The sequence below is a fragment of the Triticum urartu genome, chromosome 6A (assembly GCF_056163025.1).
Source record: "Triticum urartu cultivar PI428250 chromosome 6A, HENAU_Tu73, whole genome shotgun sequence".
In the NCBI taxonomy this organism is placed as follows: domain Eukaryota; kingdom Viridiplantae; phylum Streptophyta; class Magnoliopsida; order Poales; family Poaceae; genus Triticum; species Triticum urartu.
Genome location: NC_141878.1, coordinates 482,451,855 through 482,475,500, shown reverse-complemented (window position 1 = coordinate 482,475,500; position 23,646 = coordinate 482,451,855). Strand labels below are relative to the sequence as shown.

General features: G+C 41.3%; 1 protein-coding gene across 1 annotated transcript; it reads right to left on the bottom strand.

Moving 5' to 3' along the window:
- Positions 1-22,456: 22,456 nt before the first annotated feature.
- Positions 22,457-23,197, bottom strand: LOC147965798 (uncharacterized). The gene has a single exon (XM_087530612.1). The coding sequence runs from the start codon at positions 23,195-23,197 to the stop codon at positions 22,457-22,459; it is 741 nt and encodes a 246-aa protein (XP_087386738.1).
- Positions 23,198-23,646: the final 449 nt, after the last annotated feature.

Sequence of the window (23,646 nt, the reverse complement as noted above, 5' to 3'; positions counted from 1 at the left end):
AGTTGGGGATTTCCCGGTTTTCATATTTGTTTTTTATCAAATAATGAAACGAGGATTTTTGATTTTGATTATTTTTCTCTCCGAAAAATATTTCATAATAAAATATATGAGAGGAGATAATATGACTTCTCCAAAATAATTGAAATATTGGAGGAAAAATATTAAAATCATTTATTTGATTTTATTTGGATTTTATTTGCATTAGAAAAATTGCACGTTTTCAAAATTGCATTTTAGGGCCAAGAAAATGTTCATCTCGTTCTAAATATTTCATTTAGACGGTGAAAATTTGTTTTGGCAATATTAGTTTTTTATTTTATTTTCTAGGATTTATTTTTTGTTTGGCGGAATTATTAAAAAAAAACTTCCAGCCGACTGGGCCGAAACCTAGCCGGGCCGGCCCACTTCCCGCGCGCCGTCTCCCACCCGGAGACCGAGCCGCCGCCGCCTCGAACGAGGAGTCCGGCCGGGACTCCTCGCCGCCGCCTTGGCCCCTCCTCATGGCCACTCCCCTTTATATACTCCCCTCGGACCCCCCGCCACCACCACAACCACCACCGCCGTCGAGCCCCGCCCCGAGCCGCGCCGCCGCCTCCAGCCGCCCGCGCCTCGCCGCCGCAGCTGCAGCCGCGCCGCACCGCCGCCTCGCCGCCCGCAAGCCGCCGCCCCGTCACCCAAGCCCCGCCTAGCCGAAGCTGCCTCGCCGGAGGTACCACGCTGATCCGCCGCCGCCGATTTTTTTAAGAAACCGATTCATTTTTTTGAAAACCCTAGTACGTTTATTTAGATCGGTTCGCCAGTTTTCCCCAGTTCCTCTATTTAGCGGACGTTCGTTCGTACGTTCGTTTTACCGAACGGTTTTCGCTCATTAGTTACAGATAATGAACGCTCCTTCATTAGTCTGTTCGTCAGTTTTCTTATTATCGGATTTTTCCGCGATTATTCTCGATCGCGATTTTCTGATCCGATTTTCATTTCTGTTTATCTTTTCGCTCGTTTATCAGAATCAGGCGATTCAAGCGCCTAGATTTTCGTCTCGAGACCCTCTTTCTGTTTAATCAACTTAAACAAGATTTTGATACTATAAAATTTGACCTTAGTTCAGATTAGTAAACGGATCTTGTTTCTTTCGCCATTTGAGTTTCGTTGCTCCGTTTGGTTTGATTCTTTTTGCAAACCGGAGTTCTTAAGTTGAACTTTCTGGTCAATCTCTCTTATTTGAGTTTTGCACGTGCATATTTACTTGTTGCTTATGTATGCTATTGTTTGCTTGCGATAGAATTCCCGGAGTGCGAATCGTGCTACTACGAGTCCCTAGGTTTCACGGATCGTCAGCAAGGCAAGCAACACATTTGATCATACTCTTTCCATACCCAGTTTACGCATTAGTTTCAATCCTCAAAATTGCATGATTAGGATGTCATTAACATGTGGGTTGGTAAGTAGTTGTTGAGGTAGAACCTATTGCCCTGTTATATTCAAACACTTGGGAGTTACTTCTACGCGTTGCTTATATTGCTATGCTATGCTCGTAGACGTGGTTTGGGTGAGTGAAATCCATGACAGATGTGAGATTGTTAATTAATGGTTCAACTTAAGGTGGCAACTTGAATTTACATCTGGGAGGATTGAGGCACCTAGAGTACCCAGTGTTGCTTGTATTTTTGGAAATCCCGGGGTTCCGTGTGATTTTCCTATGGACCGCCACCCAGGCTCAAAGGGAACTGAGATGATTCATGCTAGAAACTTCTGCGTGCAGCCACAAGCTATTATGGGCTCTAGCATAGTTGAGTAAGTTACGTGAAGCTCTTGAAGAGGTAGATCAGTAGGTAGTGGGTTTGTAGGTTTGGTATGGTCTACCCGGAGTAGAGAGTTAATGTTTCTGAAAGACTGTGTCTCGGTCATCCGTTTCTCAAACACCATGTAGTGCGAGAAATCCAATGGAGGCGATCGAGTCTTATGGGGAAAAGTGCACAAACCTCTGCAGAGTGTACAAACTAATCATGGTTAGCCGTGTCCCCGGTTATGGATAATCTTGAGTATCTAGTACTTGGAGTATCTTAAGTATCTCATCACTCTTAATTAATATTGTTGGCTTGTTAATTACTTTAATTGGGATTGAGTTGGAGGAACCTTCTCAATGATGTTTCAACCACCATGATAGTTAAAATAAAACTTATTCCTTTGTTGTAGGGAAAAATTGGCTTTTCGCAAAAACTATAACCATAGAGCTTTCCACCAGCCAAATATGCATGTAGTGATAGCATTATTCTGTTCTTGCTCTACTGTGTTACATTGCCAGCATATTCCATGTGCTGACCCGTTTTCGGGCTGCAACGTATTATGTTGCAGACTTTTCAGACGAGGAGTAAGGTTCGTTAGGTCATTGCCGTGCAGCTCAGCTATGCCGTTGGAGTTGATGGACTCACTTTATCTTCCAAGCCTTCCGTTGTTATCGTATTAGATGGCCTTAAGCCATATTTATTGTAATAAGTTCTGTTTTGAGACATTCGATGTAATAAGTGTGTGATTGCTACTCTGTTATAAATCCTTCGAGTACTGTGTGTGTCAGCATTACCGATCCAGGGATGACACGAAAGCACAGAAACTTGACTGTTTGAGGTCGGGTCGCTACATTGTGAGGCCCGACATTTCCTAGAAGCAAAGGAGGAGGAACTTGAGGTTCTGAATATCCTCATCCGATCCTTCCACCAAAAAGCCTGTAAAAAGCGGAAAGGCAATTGATATGTCTCCGTCGTATCTACTTTTCCAAACACTTTTGCCCTTATTTTGGACTCTAACTTGCATGATTTGAATGGAACTAACCCGGACTAACATTGTTTTCAACAGAATTGCCATGGTGTTATTTTTGTGCAGAAATAGAAGTTCTCGGAATGACCTGAAAATCAACGGAGATTATTTTTGGAATATATAAAAAATACTGGAAGAATAATCCACATCAGGGGGCCACACCCTGTCCACGAGGGTGGGGGCGCGCCTACCCCCTGGGCGCGCCCCCTGCCTCGTGGGTCCCCTGGCGCTCCACCGACCTCAACTGCAACTCCATATATTCACTTTCGAGGAGAGAAAAATCAGGGAGAAGGATTCATCGCGTTTTACAATACGGAGCCGCCGCCAAGCCCTAATCTCTCTCGGGAGGGCTGATCTGGAGTCTGTTCGGGGCTCCGGAGAGGGGAATCCGTCGGCATCGTCATCATCAACCTTCCCCCATCACCAATTTCATGATGCTCACCGCCGTGCGTTAGTAATTCCATCGTAGGCTTGCTGGACGGTGATGGGTTGGATGAGATTTATCATGTAATCGAGTTAGTTTTGTTAGGGTTTGAACCCTAGTGTCCACTATGTTCTGAGATTGATATTGCTATGACTTTGCTATGCATAATGCTTGTCACTAGGGCCCGAGTGCCATGATTTCAGATCTGAACCTATTATGTTTTCATGAATATATGTGAGTTCTTGATCATATCTTGCAAGTCTATAGTCACCTACTATGTGTTATGATCCGGCAACCCCGAAGTGACAATAATCGGGACCACTCCCGGTGATGATCGTAGTTTAAGGATTTCATGTATTCACTATGTGCTAATGCTTTGGTCCGGTACTCTATTAAAAGGAGGCCTTAATATCCCTTAGTTTCCGTAAGGACCCCGCTGCCACGGGAGGGTAGGACAAAAGATGTCATGCAAGTTCTTTTCCATAAGCACGTATGACTATATTTGTAATACATGCCTACATTACATTGAAGAACTCGAGCTAGTTCCGTGTCACCCTATGTTATTATTGTTGCATTAATAATCACATCTGGCATACTTCTCCATCACCGATCCAATGCCTACGAGCTTTTCATATATTGTTCTTCGCTTATTTACTTTTCCGCTGCTACTGTTACAATCACTATAAAACCAAAGATATTACTTTTGCTACTGTTACCACTACTATCATATTACTTTGCTACTAAATACTTTGCTACAGATATTAAGTTTCCAGGTGTGGTTGAATTGACAACTCAGCTGCTAATACTTGAGAATATTCTTTGGCTCCCCTTGTGTCGAATCAATAAATTTGGGTTGAATACTTTACCATCGAAAACTGTTGCGATCCCCTATACTTGTGGGTTATCAAGAGTATTTTCTGGCGCCGTTGCCGGGGAGCATAGCTCTATTCTTTGAGTCACTTGGGATATATATCTGCTTATCATTATGAAGAACTTGAAAGATCCAAGAACCAAGATTTATCCCTCAACTACGAGGGGAGGTAAGGAACTGCCATCTAGCTCTGCACTTGATTCACCTTATGTTTTGGGTAAGCTTGCGACACCTACCCATGCTATTAATTCTGATATGTTGCATGTTATTGATGATGCCACTTCTGCTATGCATGATACTTACGATGAAACTACTTCTATGCTTGATACTACTGTGCCACTTGGTGAATTTCTTGATGAACAACTTGCTAGGGCATAAAGAATGAAATTATCAAAACTGATAATATAGATGAAAGTGATGATGAATATTATCCCCTGGATATGAATTGCCTGTTGTGCCTGAGGGTTATGTTATGGATGAAGAAACTGCTAGTGACTTTCTTGCCTGCAATGATAGAAGTGATCTTAAGAAATTATTAGCTAAGCTGAAAGAAAAATCTCTGAATGCTAGAATGAAATATGATCCTGCTTATGCTACTTCACCTATCTTTATTACTGATAAGGATTATGATTTCTCAGTTGATCCTGATATAATTACTTTGGTTGAATCTGATCCTTTCTATGGCTATGAATCTAAAACTGTTGTGGCACATCTTACTAAACTAAATGATATAGCTACCCTGTTCACTAATGATGAGAAAACTCGCTACTCTTATATCCTTAAATTATTTCCGTTCTCATTAAAGGGTGATGCTAAGATATGGTTTAATTCTCTTGATCCTGGTTGTGTGTGTAGTCCCTAGGATATGATTTACTACTTCTCTGCTAAGTATTTCCCCACTCATAAGAAACAAGCTGCTTTAAGGGAAATATATAATTTTGTGCAAATTGAAGAAGAGAGTCTCCCACATGCTTGGGGGAGGCTTCTCCAATTACTTAATGCTTTGCCTGATCATCCTCTCAAGAAAAATGAAATACTTGATATCTTTTATAATGGACTAACCGATGCTTTCAGAGACCACCTGGATAGTTATGCTGGTTGTGTTTTCAGGGAAACAACAGCTGATCAAGCTGAAATTCTATTGAATAATATGTTGACCAATGAAAATAATTGGACACTTCCTGAACCAACTCCTAAGCCAACTCCAAAGAAAAGGGGTATTCTATTTCTCAGTCCTGAAGATATGCAAGAGGCAAAGAAATCTATGAAAGAAAAAGGTATAAAAGCTGAAGATGTTAAGAATTTACCTCATGTTGAAGAAATACATGGTCTTAATTCATCACCTATTGAAGAAACACATGGTCTTGATAACCCGACACAGGTAGTAAAGGTAAATTCTCTCTATAGATTTGATGAAGGTGATATTCCTCGTAATAAGTCTACTAGCCAATGCTTAGATGAGTTTGATAATTTTATTGTTAAACAAGAAAACTTCAATGCTTATGTTGGTAGACAATTGAAATATAATGCTTATATGATTGAACACTTGAGTGATTATATGGCTAGTGTTAAAGGTGAACTTAAACTTATTAGTAAACATGCTTCTATGGTTACCACTCAAGTAGAACAAGTGCTTAAAGCTCAGAATGATTTGCTCAATGAATTGAATAGTAAGAATAATGATAATAATGTTAGAGTTATGACTACAGGTGGTAAAATGACTCAGGAGCCTTTGTATCCTGAGGGCCACCCTAATAGAATTGAGCAAGATTCTCAGAGAACTACTATAGATGCACCTAGTCCTTCTAAAAGGAAGAGAACGAAAAATGACAGGACTTTGTATGCTTCTAATGAACCTGTTATTGACACACCTGAGAATCCCAATGATATTTCTATTACTGATGCTGAAACACAATCTCGTAATGAACATGAACCTAGTGATAATGTTAATGATGATGTTCATGTTGATGCTCAACCTAGCAATGATAATAATGTAGAGATTGAACCTGCTGTTGATCTTGATAACCCACAATCAAAGAATAAACGCTATGATAAGAGAGACTTTGTTGCTAGGAAGCACGGTAAAGAAAGAGAACCATGGGTTCAGAAACCCATGCCTTTTCCTCCAAAACCATCCAAGAAAAAGGATGATGAGGATTTTGAGCGCTTTGCTAAAATGATTAGACCTATCTTTTTGCATATGCGTTTGACTGATATGCTTAAAATGAACCCTTATGCTAAGTATATGAAGCAAATTGTTACAAATAAAAAGATAGATACCGGAAGCTGAAATTTCCGCGATGCTTGCTAATTATACTTTTAAGGGTGGAATACCAAAGAAACTTGGAGATCCAGGAGTACCAACTATACCATGCTCTATTAAAAGAAACTATGTTAAAACTACTTTATGTGATCTTGGAGCCAGTGTTAGTGTTATGCCTCTCTCTTTATATCATAGACTTGAATTGAATAAGTTGACACCTACTGAAATATCTTTGCAAATGGCTGATAAATCAACTGCTATACCTATCGATATTTGTGAGGATGTGCCTGTTGTGGTTGCAAACGTTATTATTTTAATGGACTTTGTTATTCTTGATATTCCCGAGGCTGTTATTCTTGGAAGACCCTTCTTGAATACTGCAGGGGCTGTTATTGATTGCACCAAAGGCAATGTCACTTTTCATGCTAATGGTAATGAGTATACAGTACACTTTCCGAGGAAACAACCTCTAGTCCACAGTATCAATTCTATTGGAAAAATTTCAACAATCACTATTGGAGGTTTTGAATTTCCTCTTCCTACTGCCAAGAAGAAATATGATATTCTTATTGTTGGGGACGTGCATATCCCCATTGAGGAAACCTAGTGTTATTCAAAAATTCTCCGATTTCATGTAATTCGGAATGAATTTGTTAACAAGACCTGATCAACCTTGTTAGTGGATTCCTTTTGATGAGCATGAGATGGATGAAGTTAGAAAACACAACTCTCTGTACCCTCTCTTTTTACTTTCTGTTATTTATATTAAATAAAGAAAAACTAGTATTTTCTATCAGTTTTCTGAATTATCCGTGCAATAAAAAATACCTCGAAAATAAAAGTTCTCCAAATGCCCTGAAAATTTAATATATTTTTTCTGGAATATTTGAGAATATCTGGCACTGAGAACACATCAGGGGGAGCCAGCACCTAGCCACGAGGGTCCAGGGCGCGCCCCCTGCCTCGTGGGCCCCTGGTGGCCCCCCTCCACTTATTCCAGCCACCACACACTCCTTCTTCCTCCCAAAAAATCACTAGCCAGCTCAAACCCGAGTTCTTGCTCATCTTGCTGCCATTTTCGATCTCCTTGCTCAAAGCTCCATTCACAAAACTGCTTTGGGGAATTGTTCTTCGGTATGTGACTCCTCCAATGGTCCAATTAATTTTTGTTCTAGTGCTTTATTTATTGCAAATCTTTGCTGCTTAGGTGACCCTGTTCTTGAGCCTGCATGTCAAATTTATGTGGTCAAAAGTAGTCTTAATGTATGATATAGTCTCTAGGCACTTATGGGAGTAGTTGCTATCAATTTTGTTGAGTTTGGTTCACTTTTATTTTGAAGTTACTAAAAATTTCAGAAATTTTTTAGAGGAGGAAATATGTTTAGGAAAATGTACCAAGGTGGTTCTTCAAGGAAGCAAGGACCCAGGCCCGCAATGCGTGACCCGGGCGATGAACCACCGAGGGATGCTCAAGTGCGGCCTTGTGAATGGCCGTCAGAAGATTTCATGGTCCAAGCAGGAATCAAGGAGGAATTTGACGTATATGTGCGTAACGCCGATCTTGAGAGCTTTGTGGCAGATAAGTGCCGTCAGTACCACTACCTCACTGATTCTTTTGTGAGATGGTTTGAATTTTCATCATCACGCAATTCTCAAACTATCCTGTTTGATCTTTATGATAAATCTTATACCATGGACCTAGAAGATTTTAACACTGCTTGTAAACTCCCACAGTGGGGTAATGTTAGTGAACCTCGCAAATCTGAATATAGACTTTCTTGCTAGTATAACTGTGGGGGAATCTAGAGAAATCACGCAGGCTACCATAGGGAGCATTCATTTTCCTGCTGTACATTATTTTGCTCTCTTTATAGGTAGATGCATAAATGGTAAGGATGAGGCATGTCACATGTGTGTGCCAGATCTTAGTGTTCTCAAGAATGTTGTATTAGGAGATAGATAATATAACTTGGGGGCCATTGTTGCACGCAGGTTGCATAATAACAAAAGTAATGGAGATTTCTTTGGTGGAATTTACGCAGCCCGTTTAGCTGATTTTCTTGAGATACCCATACGTGGAGATGATATTGAGTTGCCTCCTGCTTATTTAGATTATAATGCCATGGTTCGGCATTAGTTTTTTGAGAGGAACAATCAGTTCCTCTAGTACAGACTAATCTTTGACAGACGATGCACCTATCACGTCGCTCTCCCTGCTCCTGCCTTCTTTGACTTTCAGGCAAAAGGGAGATATGTTATAAACAGGGAGGAGGCGACCGAGTACGAGAGGAGGACGGAGGCAGCCCGCCTCCATGCTGCAGCTCTTCAGGCAATAGCTGATGCATCCCAATACGACCCCAGCTTCAACTTCGGATATCCACCGGGCCATCCATGGGCATAGACCAACTTAGGCCAAAAGCCTAAGCTTGGGGTAGTACGTATTTCTCACCGACATTACATTCATGTTCACACACTCATTCTAGTTGTCGGTGCTCATACTTTTTCATTGTACTATCCATGCTAGTTTATTTTCTTTACTAAGCCTTCTTCTTGTGTGTTTGAAAAACCTTAAGAAAAACAAAAAAATAGTTGTAGCTTTTAGCTAGTTTACTTTCCATGCCTGTAGTAGTAGTAACTAAAAGAAAACCCAAAAAGATTTATCGCTCTTCTTTTGCTTGTTGGGAGCTTTCCCATGTAAATAGTTTTGTTTCTTTTCTTTCCTTTGGGGGTCGAGAGGAGAAGACCATAATGAAAATGTTGAGTGGCTCTTATATGCATTATTGTTGATCTAACAAAGAGCCCATATTACCTTGTCTTCTCTCTTGAATTGAATGCTTGCAGATTCCAGCTTAGTCCAATGCACGTACACTATTATTATTATCCACACTATTCTGTCGTGGAAGTGAAAGGCAATAATGATGATTATATGATAAACTTATTGAGATGAGAAAAGCTGGTATGAACTCGACCTCTCTTGTTTTTGTAAATATGATTAGTTCATCGTTCCCGATTCAGCCTATTATGAAAGAGACATATTTGCAATGTCAATTAGAGATTATAGTTGCTTATGCCATGCTTAATTAGCTAGGAGTTTATAATGGTTTACCTTGCATGCCAACATGCTATTAAAATGGTTGTGATGTGGTATGATAGGGTGGTATCCTCTTTTGAACGATTCGAGTGGCTTGACTTGGTTCATGTTCATGCATGTAGTTGAAAGAAAATCAACATAGCCTCTACAATATTTATGTTCATGGTGAATTATATCCTACTCATGCTTGCATTCGGTGTTGATTAATTTTAATGCATGTTCATGACTCTTGTCGCTCTCTAGTTGGTCGCTTCCTAGTCTTTTTCTAGCCTTCACTTGTACTAAGAGGGAATACTGCTTGTGCATCCAACTCCATAAACCCCAAAGTTGTTCCATATGAGTCCACCATACCTACCTATATATGATATGTACCTGCCGTTCCAAGTAAATTTGTATGTGCCAAACTCTAGACCTTCAAATAAACATTCTATTTTGTATGCTCGAATAACTCATGTATCAACTAGGGCTGTCTGTATCTTCCATGCTAGGCGGGTTATTCTCAAGAGGAGTGGACTCCGCTCCTCACTCATGAGAAAATGGCTGGTCACCGGAATGCCCAGGCCCATGCTTTATGCAAATCAAATCAAAATAACTACAAACAAAACTCCCCCGAGACTCTTGTTAGTTGGAGGCACTCATTGTTTCGAGCAAGCCATGGATTGATGCTTGTTGGTGGAGGGTGAGTATAAACTTTTCCATTCTGTTTGGGAACCGCCTATAATGTGAGTAGCATGGAAGATATCGAGATCTCTCGGTTGTTATGTTGACAATGAAAGTATACCGCTCAAAATATTATTCATATCTATCTCAAAACCAAGCTCTAACACCTCTACAAATCCCTGCTTCCCTCTGCAAAGGGCCTATCTATTTACTTTTATGTTGAGTCATCATCCTCTTATTAAAGAGCACCAGTTGTAGAGCACCGCTGTCATTTGCATCCATTACTGTTAGTTTACATTGAGTATGACTTGACTAGATCTCTTTTACCATGAATTACAATGTCTAGTCAGTCCTTGATCTTTAAAGGTGCTTTGCATTTATGTTTTGCGGTCTCAGAAAGGGCTAGCGAGATACCATCTTGTTATATCATATTATGATTGTTTTGAGAAAGTGTTGTCATTCGAGATTTATTATTATTACTCGCTAGTTGATTATGCCATTGATATGAGTAAACATGAGACCTAAATGTTATTGCTAATATGGTTAGTTCATAATCTTTGCTGAAAACTTGAATACTGTCTTTACATATTTACAACAACAAGAGCAAACAGAGTTTGTAAAAGTTTTTCTTTATCACTTTCAATTTATCAACTGAATTGCTTGAGGACAAGCAAAGGTTTAAGCTTGGGGGAGTTGATACGTCTCTGTCGTATCTACTTTTCCAAACACTTTTGCCCTTGTTTTGGACTCTAACTTGCATGATTTGAATGGAACTAACCCGGACTAACGTTGTTTTCAGCAGAATTGCCATGGTGTTATTTTTGTGCAGAAATAAATGTTCTCGGAATGACCTGAAAATCAACAGAGATTATTTTTGGAATATATAAAAATACTAGAAGAAGAATCCACGTCAGGGGGCCCACACCCTATCCACGAGGGTGGGGGCACGCCTACCCCCCTGGGCACGCCCCCCGGCCTCGTGGGCCCCCTGATGCTCCACCGAACTCAACTCCAACTCCATATATTCACTTTCGGGGAGAAAAAAAATCAGGGAGAAGGATTCATCACGTTTTACGATACGGAGCCGCCGCCAAGCCCTAATCTCTCTCGGGAGGGCTGATCTGGAGTCCGTTCGGGGCTCCGGAGAGGGGAATCCGTCGCCATCGTCATCATCAACCTTCCTCCATCACCAATTTCATGATGCTCACTGCCGTGGGTGAGTAATTCCATCGTAGGCTTGCTGGACGGTGATACGTCTCCATCGTATCTACTTTTCCAAGCACTTTTGCCCTTTTTTTGGACTCTAACTTGCATGGTTTGAATGGAACTAACCTGGTCTGACGCTATTTTCAGCAGAATTACCATGGTGTTATTTATGTGTAGGAACAAACGTTCTCGGAATGACCTGAAACTTCACGGAGCAACTTTTTGGAAAATACAAAATATACCTACAATAGATGAAGGCCAGGGGGCCCACCACCTCTCCACGAGGGTGGGGGGGCATGCCCCCTACCTCGTGGGCCCCCCTTTTGCCTCTCCGACTCCAACTCCAACTCCATATATTGTGTTTCGGGGAGAAAAAAACCAGAGAGAAGAATTCATCGCGTTTTACGATACGAAGCCGCTGTCAAGCCCTAAAACCTCTCGGGAGGGCTGAGCTGGAGTCCGTTCGGGGCTCTGGAGAGGGGAATCTGTCGCCATCGTCATCACCAACCATCCTCCATCACCAATTTCATGATCCTCACCGCCGTGTGTGAGTAATTCCATCATAGGCTTGCTGGACGGTGATGGGTTGGATGGGATCTATCATGTAATCGAGTTAGTTTTGTTAGGGTTTGATCCCTAGTATCCACTATGTTCTGAGATTGATGTTGCTATGACTTTGCTATGCTTAATGCTTGTCACTAGGGCCCGAGTGCCATGATTTCAGATCTGAACCTATTACGTTTTCATCAATATATGAGTGTTCTTGATCCTATATTGCAAGTCTATTGTCACCTATTATGTTTTATGATCCATTAACCCCAAAGTGACAATAATCGGGATACTTACCAGTGATGACCGTAGTTTGAGGAGTTCCTGTATTCACTATGTGCTAATGCTTTGTTCCGGTACTCTATTAAAAGGAGGCCTTAATTTCCCTTAGTTTCCGTAAGGACCCCGCTGCCACGGGAGGGTAGGACAAAAGATGTCATGCAAGTTCTTTTCCATAAGCACGTATGACTATATTCAGAATACATGCCTACATTACATTGATGAATTGGAGCTAGTTCTGTGTCACCCTAGGTTATGACTGTTACATGATGAACCACATCCGGCATAATTCTCTATCACCGATCCATTGCCTACGAGCTTTTCCTATATTGTTCTCTGCTTATTTACTTTTATGTTGCTATTGCTATCATCACTACAAAATACCAAAAACATTACTTTTGCTACCATTACCACTACTATCATATTACTTTGCTACTAAATACCTTGCTGCAGATATTAAGTTTCCAGGTGTGGTTGAATTGACAACTCATCTGCTAATACTTGAGTGTATTATTTGGCTCCCCTTGTGTCGAATCAATAAATTTGGGTTGAATACTTTACCATCGAAAACTGTTGCGATCCCCTATACTTGTGGGTTATCAAGAGTATTTTCTGGCGCCGTTGCCGGGGAGCATAGCTCTATTCTTTGAGTCACTTGGGATATATATCTGCTTATCATTATGAAGAACTTGAAAGATCCAAGAACCAAGATTTATCCCTCAACTACGAGGGGAGGTAAGGAACTGCCATCTAGCTCTGCACTTGATTCACCTTATGTTTTGGGTAAGCTTGCGACACCTATACCTGCTTCTGCTATTCGTTCTGATATGTCGCATTTATTGATGATGCTACTTCTGCTATGCATGATACTTATGATGAAACTGCTTCTATTCTTGATAATACTGTGCCACTTGGTAAATTTCTTGATGAACTACTTGCTAGAGCTAGAGAAATTGAAAATATTGAATCTGATGATACTGATGAAAGTGATGATGAAGAATCACTTGTTATTCCTAAGGGTTATGTTTTTATCAAGAAGATTCTTTAGCTATTTTAGCTTGCAAAAATAGAAATGAACTCAAAAGGTTATTAGCTAAATGGAGTAAGCAATCTCTAAATGCTAGAATGAAACCTGACCCTGCTTTTGCTACTTCACCTATCTTTGTTACTGATAAGGATTATGAATTCTCTGTTGATACTGCTATAATTACTTTGGTTGAATCTGATCCTTTTCATGGTTATGAATCTGAAATTGTTGTGGCACATCTTACTAAATTGAATGATATAGCCACCCAGTTCACTAAAGATGAGAGAACTCGTTACTTTTACATCCTTAAAATATTTCCGTTCTCATTAAAGGGTGATGCTAAGATATGGTTTAATTCTCTTGATCCTGGTTGTGTGCGTAGTCCCCAGGATATGATTTATTACTTCTCTACTAAATATTTCCCTGCTCATAAGAAACAAGCTACTTTAAGGGATATATATAATTTTGTGCAAATTGAAGAAGAGAGTCTCCCACAAGCTTGGGGGAGGCTTCTCCAATTAATTAATGCTTTGCCTGATCATCCTCTTAAGAAAAATGAAATACTTGATATCTTTTATAATGGACTAACTGATGCCTCTAGAGATTACCTGGATAGTTGTGCTGGTTCTGTTTTCAGGGAAAGAACACCGGATGAAGCTGAAATTCTATTGAATAATATGTTGACAAATGAAAATAATTGGACACCTCCGGAGCCAATTCCTGAGCCTATTCCTAAACCAACTCTGAAGAATAGGGGTATTCTATTTCTCAGTCCTGAAGATATGCAAGAGGCAAAGAAATCTATGAAAGAAAATGGTATTAAAGCTGAAGATGTTAAGAATTTACCTCCTGTTGATGAAATACATGGTCTTAATTTACCGCATGTTGAAGAAACATATGATCCAAATCCTTCTCCTATTGAAGAAACTCATGGTCTTGATAACTCGACATAGGTAGTAAAGGTAAATTCTCTCTATAGATATGATAAAGCTGAAATCCCATTTACTAAATTTGCTAGCCCATGCTTAGATGAGTTTGATAAATTTATGGCTAAGCAAGAAGACTTTAATGCTCATTTTGGTAGATAATTGAAATACAGTTCAAATATGCTTGAACACTTGGGTGATTATATGGCTAATGTCAAAGGTGAACTTAAACTTATTAGTAAACATGCTTCTATGGTTACCACTCAAGTAGAACAAGTACTTAAAGCTCAAAATGATTTGCTCAATGAATTGAATAGTAAGGATAATGATAATGCTGTTAGAGTGGCTACTAGAACCGGTAAAATGACTCAGGAACCTTTGTATCCTGAAGGCCATCCTAAAAGAATTGAGCAATATTCTCAGAGAAATAATATAGATGCACCTAGTTCGTCTAAAAATAAGAAAAAGAAAAATGATAGGACTTTGCATGCTTCTAGTGAACCTGTTATTGAACCACCTGAGAATCCAAATGATATTTCTATTTCTGATGCTGAAACTCAATCTGGTAATGAACCTGAAACTAGTGATAATGTTGATGATAATGTTCATAATGATGCTCAACCTAGTAATGATAATGACATAGAAATTGAACCTGCTGTTGATCTTGATAACCCACAATCAAAGAACCAATGTTATGATAAGAAATACTTTGTTGCTAGGAAACATGGTAAAGAAAGAGAGCCCTGGGTTCAGAAACCCATGCCTTTTCCTCCCAAACCATCCAAGAAAAAGGATGATGAGGATTTTGAGCGCTTTGCTGAAATGATTAGACCTATCTTTTTGCGTATGCGATTAACTGATATGCTCAAAACCAATCCTTATGCCAAGTACATGAAAGATATTATTACAAATAAAATAAAGATACCGGAAGCTGACGTTTCCACCATGCTTGCTAATTATACTTTTAAAGGTGGAATACCAAAGAAACTTGGAGATCCAGGAGTACCCACTATACCATGCTCTATTAAAAGAAACTATGTTAAAACTGCTTTATGTGATCTTGGAGCTGGTGTTAGTGTTATGCCTCTCTCTTTATATCGTAGAATTGATTTGAATAAGTTGACACCTACTGAAATATCTTTGCAAATGGCTGATAAATCAACTGCTATACCTGTCGGTATTTGTGAGGATGTGCCTCCTGTAGTTGCAAACGTTACTATTTTAACGGACTTTGTTATTCTTGATATTCCCGAGGACGATAGTATGTCTATTATTCTTGGAAGACCCTTTTTGAATACTGCAAGGGATGTTATTGATTGCACTAAAGGCAATGTCACTTTTCATGTTAATGGTAATGAGCATATGGTACACTTTCTGAGGAAACAACCTCAAGTTCATAGTATCAACTCTATTGGGAAAATGCCATCGATTATATTTGGAGGTTTTGAATTTCCTCTTCCTACTGTCAAGAAGAAATATAATATTCTTATTATTGGGGATGTGCATATCCCCGTTGAGGTAACATAGTGTTATTCGAAATTTCTCCGGTTCCATTTTATTCGGAATGAGTTCGTTAACAAGACTTGATCAACCTTGTTAGTGGATTCCTTTTGATGATCACGAGATGGATGAAACTAGAAGGCACAACCTTCTGTACCCCACTTTTACTTTCTGTTATTTATATTAAATAAAATAAAAATAGTATTTCTCTGTCTGTTATCTGATTATTCATGCAATATAAAAATACCTCAAAAATAAAAGTTCTCCAAATGCCCTGAAATTTAAATATGATTTTTTTCTAGGATATTTGAGAATATTTGGCACTAAGAACACAGTAGGGGGGCCAACCACCTGCCCACGAGGGTGGATGGCGTGCCCTACCCCTTTGGGCGCACCCCCCTGCCTCGTGGGCCCACGGTGGCCCTCCTCCACTTATCCTTTCACCCATACACTCCTTCTTCCTCCCCCAAACACGAATAACCAGCTCAAACTCGAGTCCAAGCTCGTTTTGCTGCCATTTTCGATCTCCTTGCTCAAAGCACCTCTCTCAAAACTTCTTAGGGAGATTGTTCCTTGGTATGTGACTCCTCCATTTGTCCAATTAGTTTTTGTTCTAGTGCTTTATTCATTGCAAAATTTTGCTGCTTAGGTGACCCTGTTCTTGAGCTTGCATGTCAAATTTATATGGTCAAAAGTAGTTTTGCTGCATGATATAGGCCCTAGGCACTTGTAGGAGTAGGTTCTATCAATATTATTGAGTTTGGTTTACTTTTATTTTGAAGTTACTAAAATTTTTCAGAATTTTTCAGAAAATGATGAGGAGACTTTTGAGGGGCTCATCGAGACAAAGCTCGAAGGAAAAGGCACCAAAGCCTAAGTATAATCTGCCTCGCACGACGGAGGTTCAGGCGTGTGAATGGCCTTCCGATGATTTCTTGAGAGCAGCCGGTATTTATGAAGATTTTCATGAATTGGCGAAGAATGTAGGCCTCACCGCTTTCCTCCACGACCAATGCGATCAGTATCTCTTACTCACAAATACCTTTGTGCAAAACTTTCATTTCCATTCTAGGAGCTCACCACCTACGGTGGAGTTTCATTTATATGATGAGCATAAGGAGATGTCACTCTATGATTTTTGTCGGGTTTGTTTAGTCCCTTTTGAGGGCAAGACAGAAGAACCACATCGCGATGCTGTGGAGGGGTTTATTGATACTATCACTGTAGGGGAAACAAGGAAGGTTTCCGATGCACGAATCACTAGCATACATTTTCCTGTTTTATGTTATTTTTCATTATTTGCTAGTCGTCGTTTAATTGGTCGCGGAAACTGTGGAAACCTTAGTGTCCCTGATATTATTATTTTTCTCCACGGTTTATATGGGGATAACTCTGTTAGTATGGGCGGCATTATTGCCAAACGGTTAAATCTGAACTGTAGCAAGGGCCCCATCTTTGGAGGCATCTATGCTTCACGCCTAGCTGCACATTTTAACATACCTATTAGGCATTATGAGAAGGAAGAAAAGGTGCTGCCTCATGTTTACCTAGATTATAAAAGTATGGTAGCACATGATTTTATTGTTAAGAATTGGGAAGGAGAGCTTAAATACAATTTTTTCTTTGATAAACATCATCCCGAGACTATTACCCTGCCTGCTCCTTCTTTGTTTGATTTATCTGCAGGCCAGTACCTTGTTCCGTTAGAGGCTATTCACGCCTACTGGAACCCTGCACCAGCCATGGAGCCAGAGCCGGAACCACAAGTTGATCCTTCACGATAGTCTAATTACCAGTGGGATCCAGAGATGATTGCCAGCCAATGGCAATCGGAGTCTTCTTCTTCTTCTGAGTATGACCCCAACTATTATTATGGATATCCGCCAGGCCAGCCGTGGCCATAGACCAACTTAGGCCAAAAGCCTAAGCTTGGGGGAGTACGTACTTCTCACCGACATTACATTTATGTTCACACATTCATTGCTAGATGTTGGTGCTCATACTTTTTCATTGTATCATCCATGCTAGTTTATTTCCTTTTTATGCTTTCTTCTTGTGTGTTTAATAAACCTTAAGAAAAACCAAAAAATTAGTTGTAGCTTTTAATCAGTTTAATTTACATGCTTGTAGTAGTAATTAAAAAGAAAACCCAAAGAGATTTCATGTTCTTCTTTTGCTTGTTGGGAGCTCTCCCGTGTAAATAGCTTTATTTCTTTTCTTTTCTTTGGGGGTCGATAGGAGAAGACCATAATTAAATTGTTGAAGTGGCTCTTATATACATTATTGTTGATCTGACAAAAGAGCCCATATTGCCTTGTCTTCTCCTGTTCATTGAATGCTTGCAGATTCTAGCTTAGTCCAATGCACGTGCACTATTATTATTATTCACATCGTTCGGTCGTGCAAGTGGAAGGCAATTATGACGATATATGACAGACTGACTGAGATGAGAAAAGCTGGTATGAACTCGACCTCTTTTGTTTTTGTAAATATGATTAGTTCATCGTTCCTGATTTAGTCTATTATGGATAAACATGTTTGCAATGACAATTAGAGATCATAGTTTCTTGTGACATGCTTGATTAGCTATGAGTTATAATGGTTTACCTTGCGTGCCAACATGCTATTGAGATAGTTATGATGTGGTATGATAGGGTGGTATACTCCTCTGAATGATTTAAGTGACTTGACTTGGCGCATGTTCACGCATGTAGTTGAAACAAAATCAACATAGCCTTCACGATATTTATGTTCATGGTGGATTATATCCTACTCATTCTTGCATTCGATGTTGATTAATTCTAATGCATGTTCATGACTGTTGTCGCTCTCTAGCTGGTTGCTTCCCAGTCTTTTGCTAGCCTTCACCTGTACTAAGCGGGAATACTGCTTGTGCATCCAAACTCCTTAAACCCCAAAGTTATTCCACATGAGTCCACTATACCTACCTATATACGGTATCTACCTGCCGTTCCAAGTAAATTTGTATGTGCCAAACTCTAAACCTTCAAATAAATATCCTGTTTTGTATGCTCGAATAGCTCATGTATCAACTAGGGCTGTCTGTATCTTCCATGTTAGGCGGGTTATTCTCAAGAGGAGTGGACTCCGCTCCTCACTCACGAGATAAATGGCTGGTCACCGGGATGCCCAGTCCCATGCTTTATGCAAACTAAATCAAAATAATTGCAAACAAAACTCCCCATGGGACTCTTGTTAGTTGGAGGCACTCGTTGTTTCGATCAAGCCATGGATTGATGCTTGTTCATGGAAGGGGGAGTATAAAATTTACCATTCTGTTTGGGAACCACCTATAATGTGTGTAGCATGGAAGATATCTCCATCTCTTGGTTGTTATGTTGACAATGAAAGTATACCGCTCAAAATATTATTCACCTCTATTTCAAAACCGAGCTCTGGCACCTCTACAAATCCCTGCTTCCCTCTGCGAAGGGCCTATCTATTTACTTTTATGCTGATTCATCATCCTCTTATTAAAAAGCACTAGTTGGAGAGCACCGCTGTCATTTGCATTCATTACTGTTAATTTACATTGAGTATGACTTGACTGGATCTCTTTTACCATGAATTACAATGTCTAGTCAGTGCTTGGTCTTTAAAGGTGCTCTGCATTTATGTTTTGCGGTCTCAAAAAGGGCTATTGAGATACCATCTTGTTATATCATATTATGATTGTTTTGAGAAAGTGCTGTCATCCGAGATTTATTATTATGGCTTGCTAGTTGATTATGCTATTGATATGAGTAAACTTGAGACCTATGCGTTATTGCGAATGTGGTTAGTTATAATCTTTGCTGAAAACTTGAATGATGGCTTTACATATTTACAACAACAAGAGCAAACAGAGTTTGTAAAAGTTTTTCTTTATCATTTTCAGTTTGTCAACTAAATTGCTTGAGGACAAGCAAAGGTTTAAGCTTGGCGGAGTTGATACGTCTCCGTCGTATCTACTTTTCCAAACACTTTTGCCCTTGTTTTGGACTCTAACTTGCATGATTTGAATGGAACTAACCCGGACTGATGTTGTTTTCAGCAGAATTACCATGGTGTTATTTATGTGCAGGAACAAACATTCTCAGAATGACCTGAAACTTCACGAGCAACTTTTTGGAAAAATAAAAATACCTGCAAAAGACGAAGGCCAGGGGGCCCACCACCTCTCCACGAGGGTGGGGGGCGCGCCTGCCACCCTAGGGCACGCCCCCCTACCTCGTGGGCCCCCTGTTGCCTCTCCGACTCCAACTCCAACTCCATATATTGTGTTTCGGGGAGAAAAAACCAGAGAGAAGAATTCATCGCGTTTTACAATACGGAGCCGCCGCCAAGCCCTAAAACCTCTCGGGAGGGCTGATCTGGAGTCTGTTCGGGGCTCCGGAGAGGGGAATCCGTCGCCATCGTCATCACCAATCATCCTCCATCACCAATTTCATGATGCTCACCGCCGTGCGTGAGTAATTCCATCGTAAGCTTGCTGGACGGTGATGGGTTGGATGGGATCTGTCATGTAATCGAGTTAGTTTTGTTAGGGTTTGATCCCTAGTATCCACTATGTTCTGAGATTGATGTTGCTATGACTTTGCTATGCTTAATGCTGGTTACTAAGCCCGAGTGCATGATTTCAGATCTGAACCTATTATGTTTTCATCAATATATGAGTGTTCTTGATCCTATCTTGCAAGTCTATAGTCACCTATTATGTGTTATGATCCATTAACCCCGAAGTGACAATAATCGGGATACTTACCGGTGATGATCGTAGTTTGAGGAGTTCATGTATTCACTATGTGCTAATGCTTTGTTCCGGTACTCTATTAAAAGGAGGCCTTAATATCCCTTAGTTTCCGTAAGGACCCCGTTGCCACGGGAGGGTAGGACAAAAGATGTCATGCAAGTTCTTTTCCATAAGCATGTATGACTATATTCGGAATACATGCCTACATTACATTGATGAACTGGAGCTAGTTCTATGTCACCCTAGGTTATGACTGTTACATGATGAACCGCATCCGGCATAATTCTCTATCACCGATCCATTGCCTACGAGCTTTTCCTATATTGTTCTCTGCTTATTTACTTTTACGTTGCTATTGCTATCATCACTACAAAATACCAAAAACATTACTTTTGCTACCGTTACCACTACTATCATATTACTTTTCTACTAAATACCTTGCTACAGATATTAAGTTTCCAGGTGTGGTTGAATTGACAACTCAGCTGCTAATACTTGAGAGTATTCTTTGGCTCCCCTTGTGAAGAATCAATAAATTTGGGTTGAATACTTTACCCTCGAAAACTGTTGCGATTCCCTATACTTGTGGGTTATCTGGCGGTGATGGGTTGGATGAGATTTATCATGTAATCGAGTTAGTTTTGTTAGGGTTTAATCCCTGGTGTCCACTATGTTCTGAGATTGATGTTGCTATGACTTTGCTATGCTTAATGCTTGTCACTAGGGCCCGAGTGCCATGATTTCAGATCTGAACCTATTATGTTTTCATGAATATATGTGAGTTCTTGATCCTATCTTGCAATTCTATAGTCACCTACTATGTGTTATGATCCGGCAACCCCGAAGTGACAATAACCGGGACCACTCCCGGTGATGACCGTAGTTTGAGGAGTTCATGTATTCACTATGTGTTAATGCTTTGGTCCGGTACTCTATCAAAAGGAGGCCTTAATATCCCTTAGTTTCCAATAGGACCCCACTGCCACGGGAGGGTAGGACAAAAGATGTCATGCAAGTTCTTTTCCATAAGCACGTATGACTATATTCGGAATACATGCCTACATTACATTGCTGAAGTGGAGCTAGTTCTGTGTCACCCTATGTTATAACTGTTGCATGAATAATCGCATCTGGCATAATTCTCCATCACCAATCCAATGCCTACGAGCTTTTCATATATTGTTCTTCGCTTATTTACTTTTCTGCTGCTACTGTTACAATCACTATAAAACCAAAAATATTACTTTTGCTACCGTTACCACTACTATCATATTACTTTGCTACTAAATACTTTGCTGCAAATATTAAGTTTCCAGGTGTGGTTGAATTGACAACTCAGCTGCTAATACTTGAGAATATTCTTCGGCTCCCCTTGTGTCGAATCAATAAATTTGGGTTGAATACTCTTCCCTCGAAAACTGTTGCGATCCCCTATACTTGTGGGTTATCAGCAATCCATCTGGGCGTGGTGCCGAGGCCGGATTCATAACTTTGACAAAGGCCTCGACTTCAGGGGCATCAAAAGGGGCGAGTAGGGCTGCATTTTCTTCCGGGGAGATCTGTTGTTCGGGCGACCAAATATGGTTAGCAAGGGCGATACCACTCCGAGGGCGCCCCCGAAATAACGACTTATAAAAGTTGTCAACCAACAAGCGGATTGCCTAGGGGTCCTGGAACAGATACCCTCCCTCTCATAAGAGGGGAATGGAGTAGCATCACCAACGGCCATTAGCGATGGCCTGGAAGTAAGCAGTGTTGGCGTCCCCAAATAGCACCCAGTTCATAGAGCCATGCCGACGCCAAAATTCCTCCTCCTTGGAGTAGATATCCATGAGAGAGTCTTCCAAATTGTACCTATGAGCCCATTCCTCCTCGGAAATCCCAGCAATATATGCACGGAGGTCTAGGGCCCGGATCTCCTCGAGGAGGGAGGCCTTCTAGACCCGAAGATCCCTCCCTATGCTAGCACCCCAACCTTTCATGAACTGCCTGGAGCGTTTGGAGAGGTGATACCACTCGTCCAGGATCGACATCTGCCTATGGGGCTCGGCCAGCGCCGAGACCCAGTGAGCCTGGACGGTAGCCACAAAGCCTGGCTACCAGAGCCGGAAAGCCTCGAAATGGAACCGTGGAGGCGGACGAGGTCTCTCATCCCTAGACGATAAGAGAAGGGGGACATGGTCGGACCCGATGCGTGTGATAGCCTGGAGAGAGGCCAAAGGAAATCGGAATTCCCAGTCGGGGGAGACAAACACACGGTCCAGCACACTAAGGGTCGGGGCTGAGCGTGCCCCGACCTTGTCCAGCTCAAGGAGACCTAGGTCCGCCACCCAATCGTTGAAGCGACAAATCTCTGCAAGGTCAACGCGCAAGTTACTCTTTTCCTCAGGAGAGCGGAGGAGGTTGAAATCTCCACCTACTACCACGGGAAGGGTCGCGGAGGAGATCTTGGTATGGAGCTCGGGCAAGAAAGCGACTGAGCGACTATGGGTGGTCAGGCCGTAAACCACAATGTTCTCCCACTTTAAGTTCATATCACGTTCCCACACCTCCATGCTAACAAAGTGGGCTCCACGGTCCATGGATCCCACCTCAAAGGTTGCATCCTTCACCCCTAGAAGGATGCCACCAGAGTGACCGGTCACTCCACTAGATGGCAGCCAGTGCCATGCGAAAAGATGTCTGCTAAGGCTCTCAAGTTCCATGAGAGAGAACTCAGTGCGCATAGTTTCTTGGATCACCACCACATCTATGGACTCATCGCGCATGTAGTCAATGAGCTGCCTGCGACGGCCATCATGACCAAAGCCCTGCAGGTTCCAAAATAACCCGCGCATGATCACTCGCAAAACAGGTCCTCCCGGGACCCTACAATAGTCGTAGCACTAAGGGCACGACGCAACTGGGTAGTACGTGAACGTGTCCGACCATGGATCTCACCCGGGTCATTCACAAGCCGGCCCCGACCCCTAGCTTGGCGAGGCGCAGGGGGTGGGACATCCTCAACTGCTGCCGCCTCACGAGCCCTAGTGGCCACGAGGTGGCCCTCCAGAACCTCCTTAGCCTGGAGGGACGCGAGCTGCTCCAAAACCGGGCCCTTCTCGCCGCGGAAGACTATAGCCGAATCGGCTGTGACCTTGGCCAGATGACCGAGTGGAACACCAGCAAGGGCGGAAATGGGATTGTCGCAAATATCATCAGAATCAGAACACAGAGCCTGAGAGTCGGACAGACCTATGTCAAGGTTGCGGATGGCGGCACGACGGGAGGCCTTCTTCACCGCGGT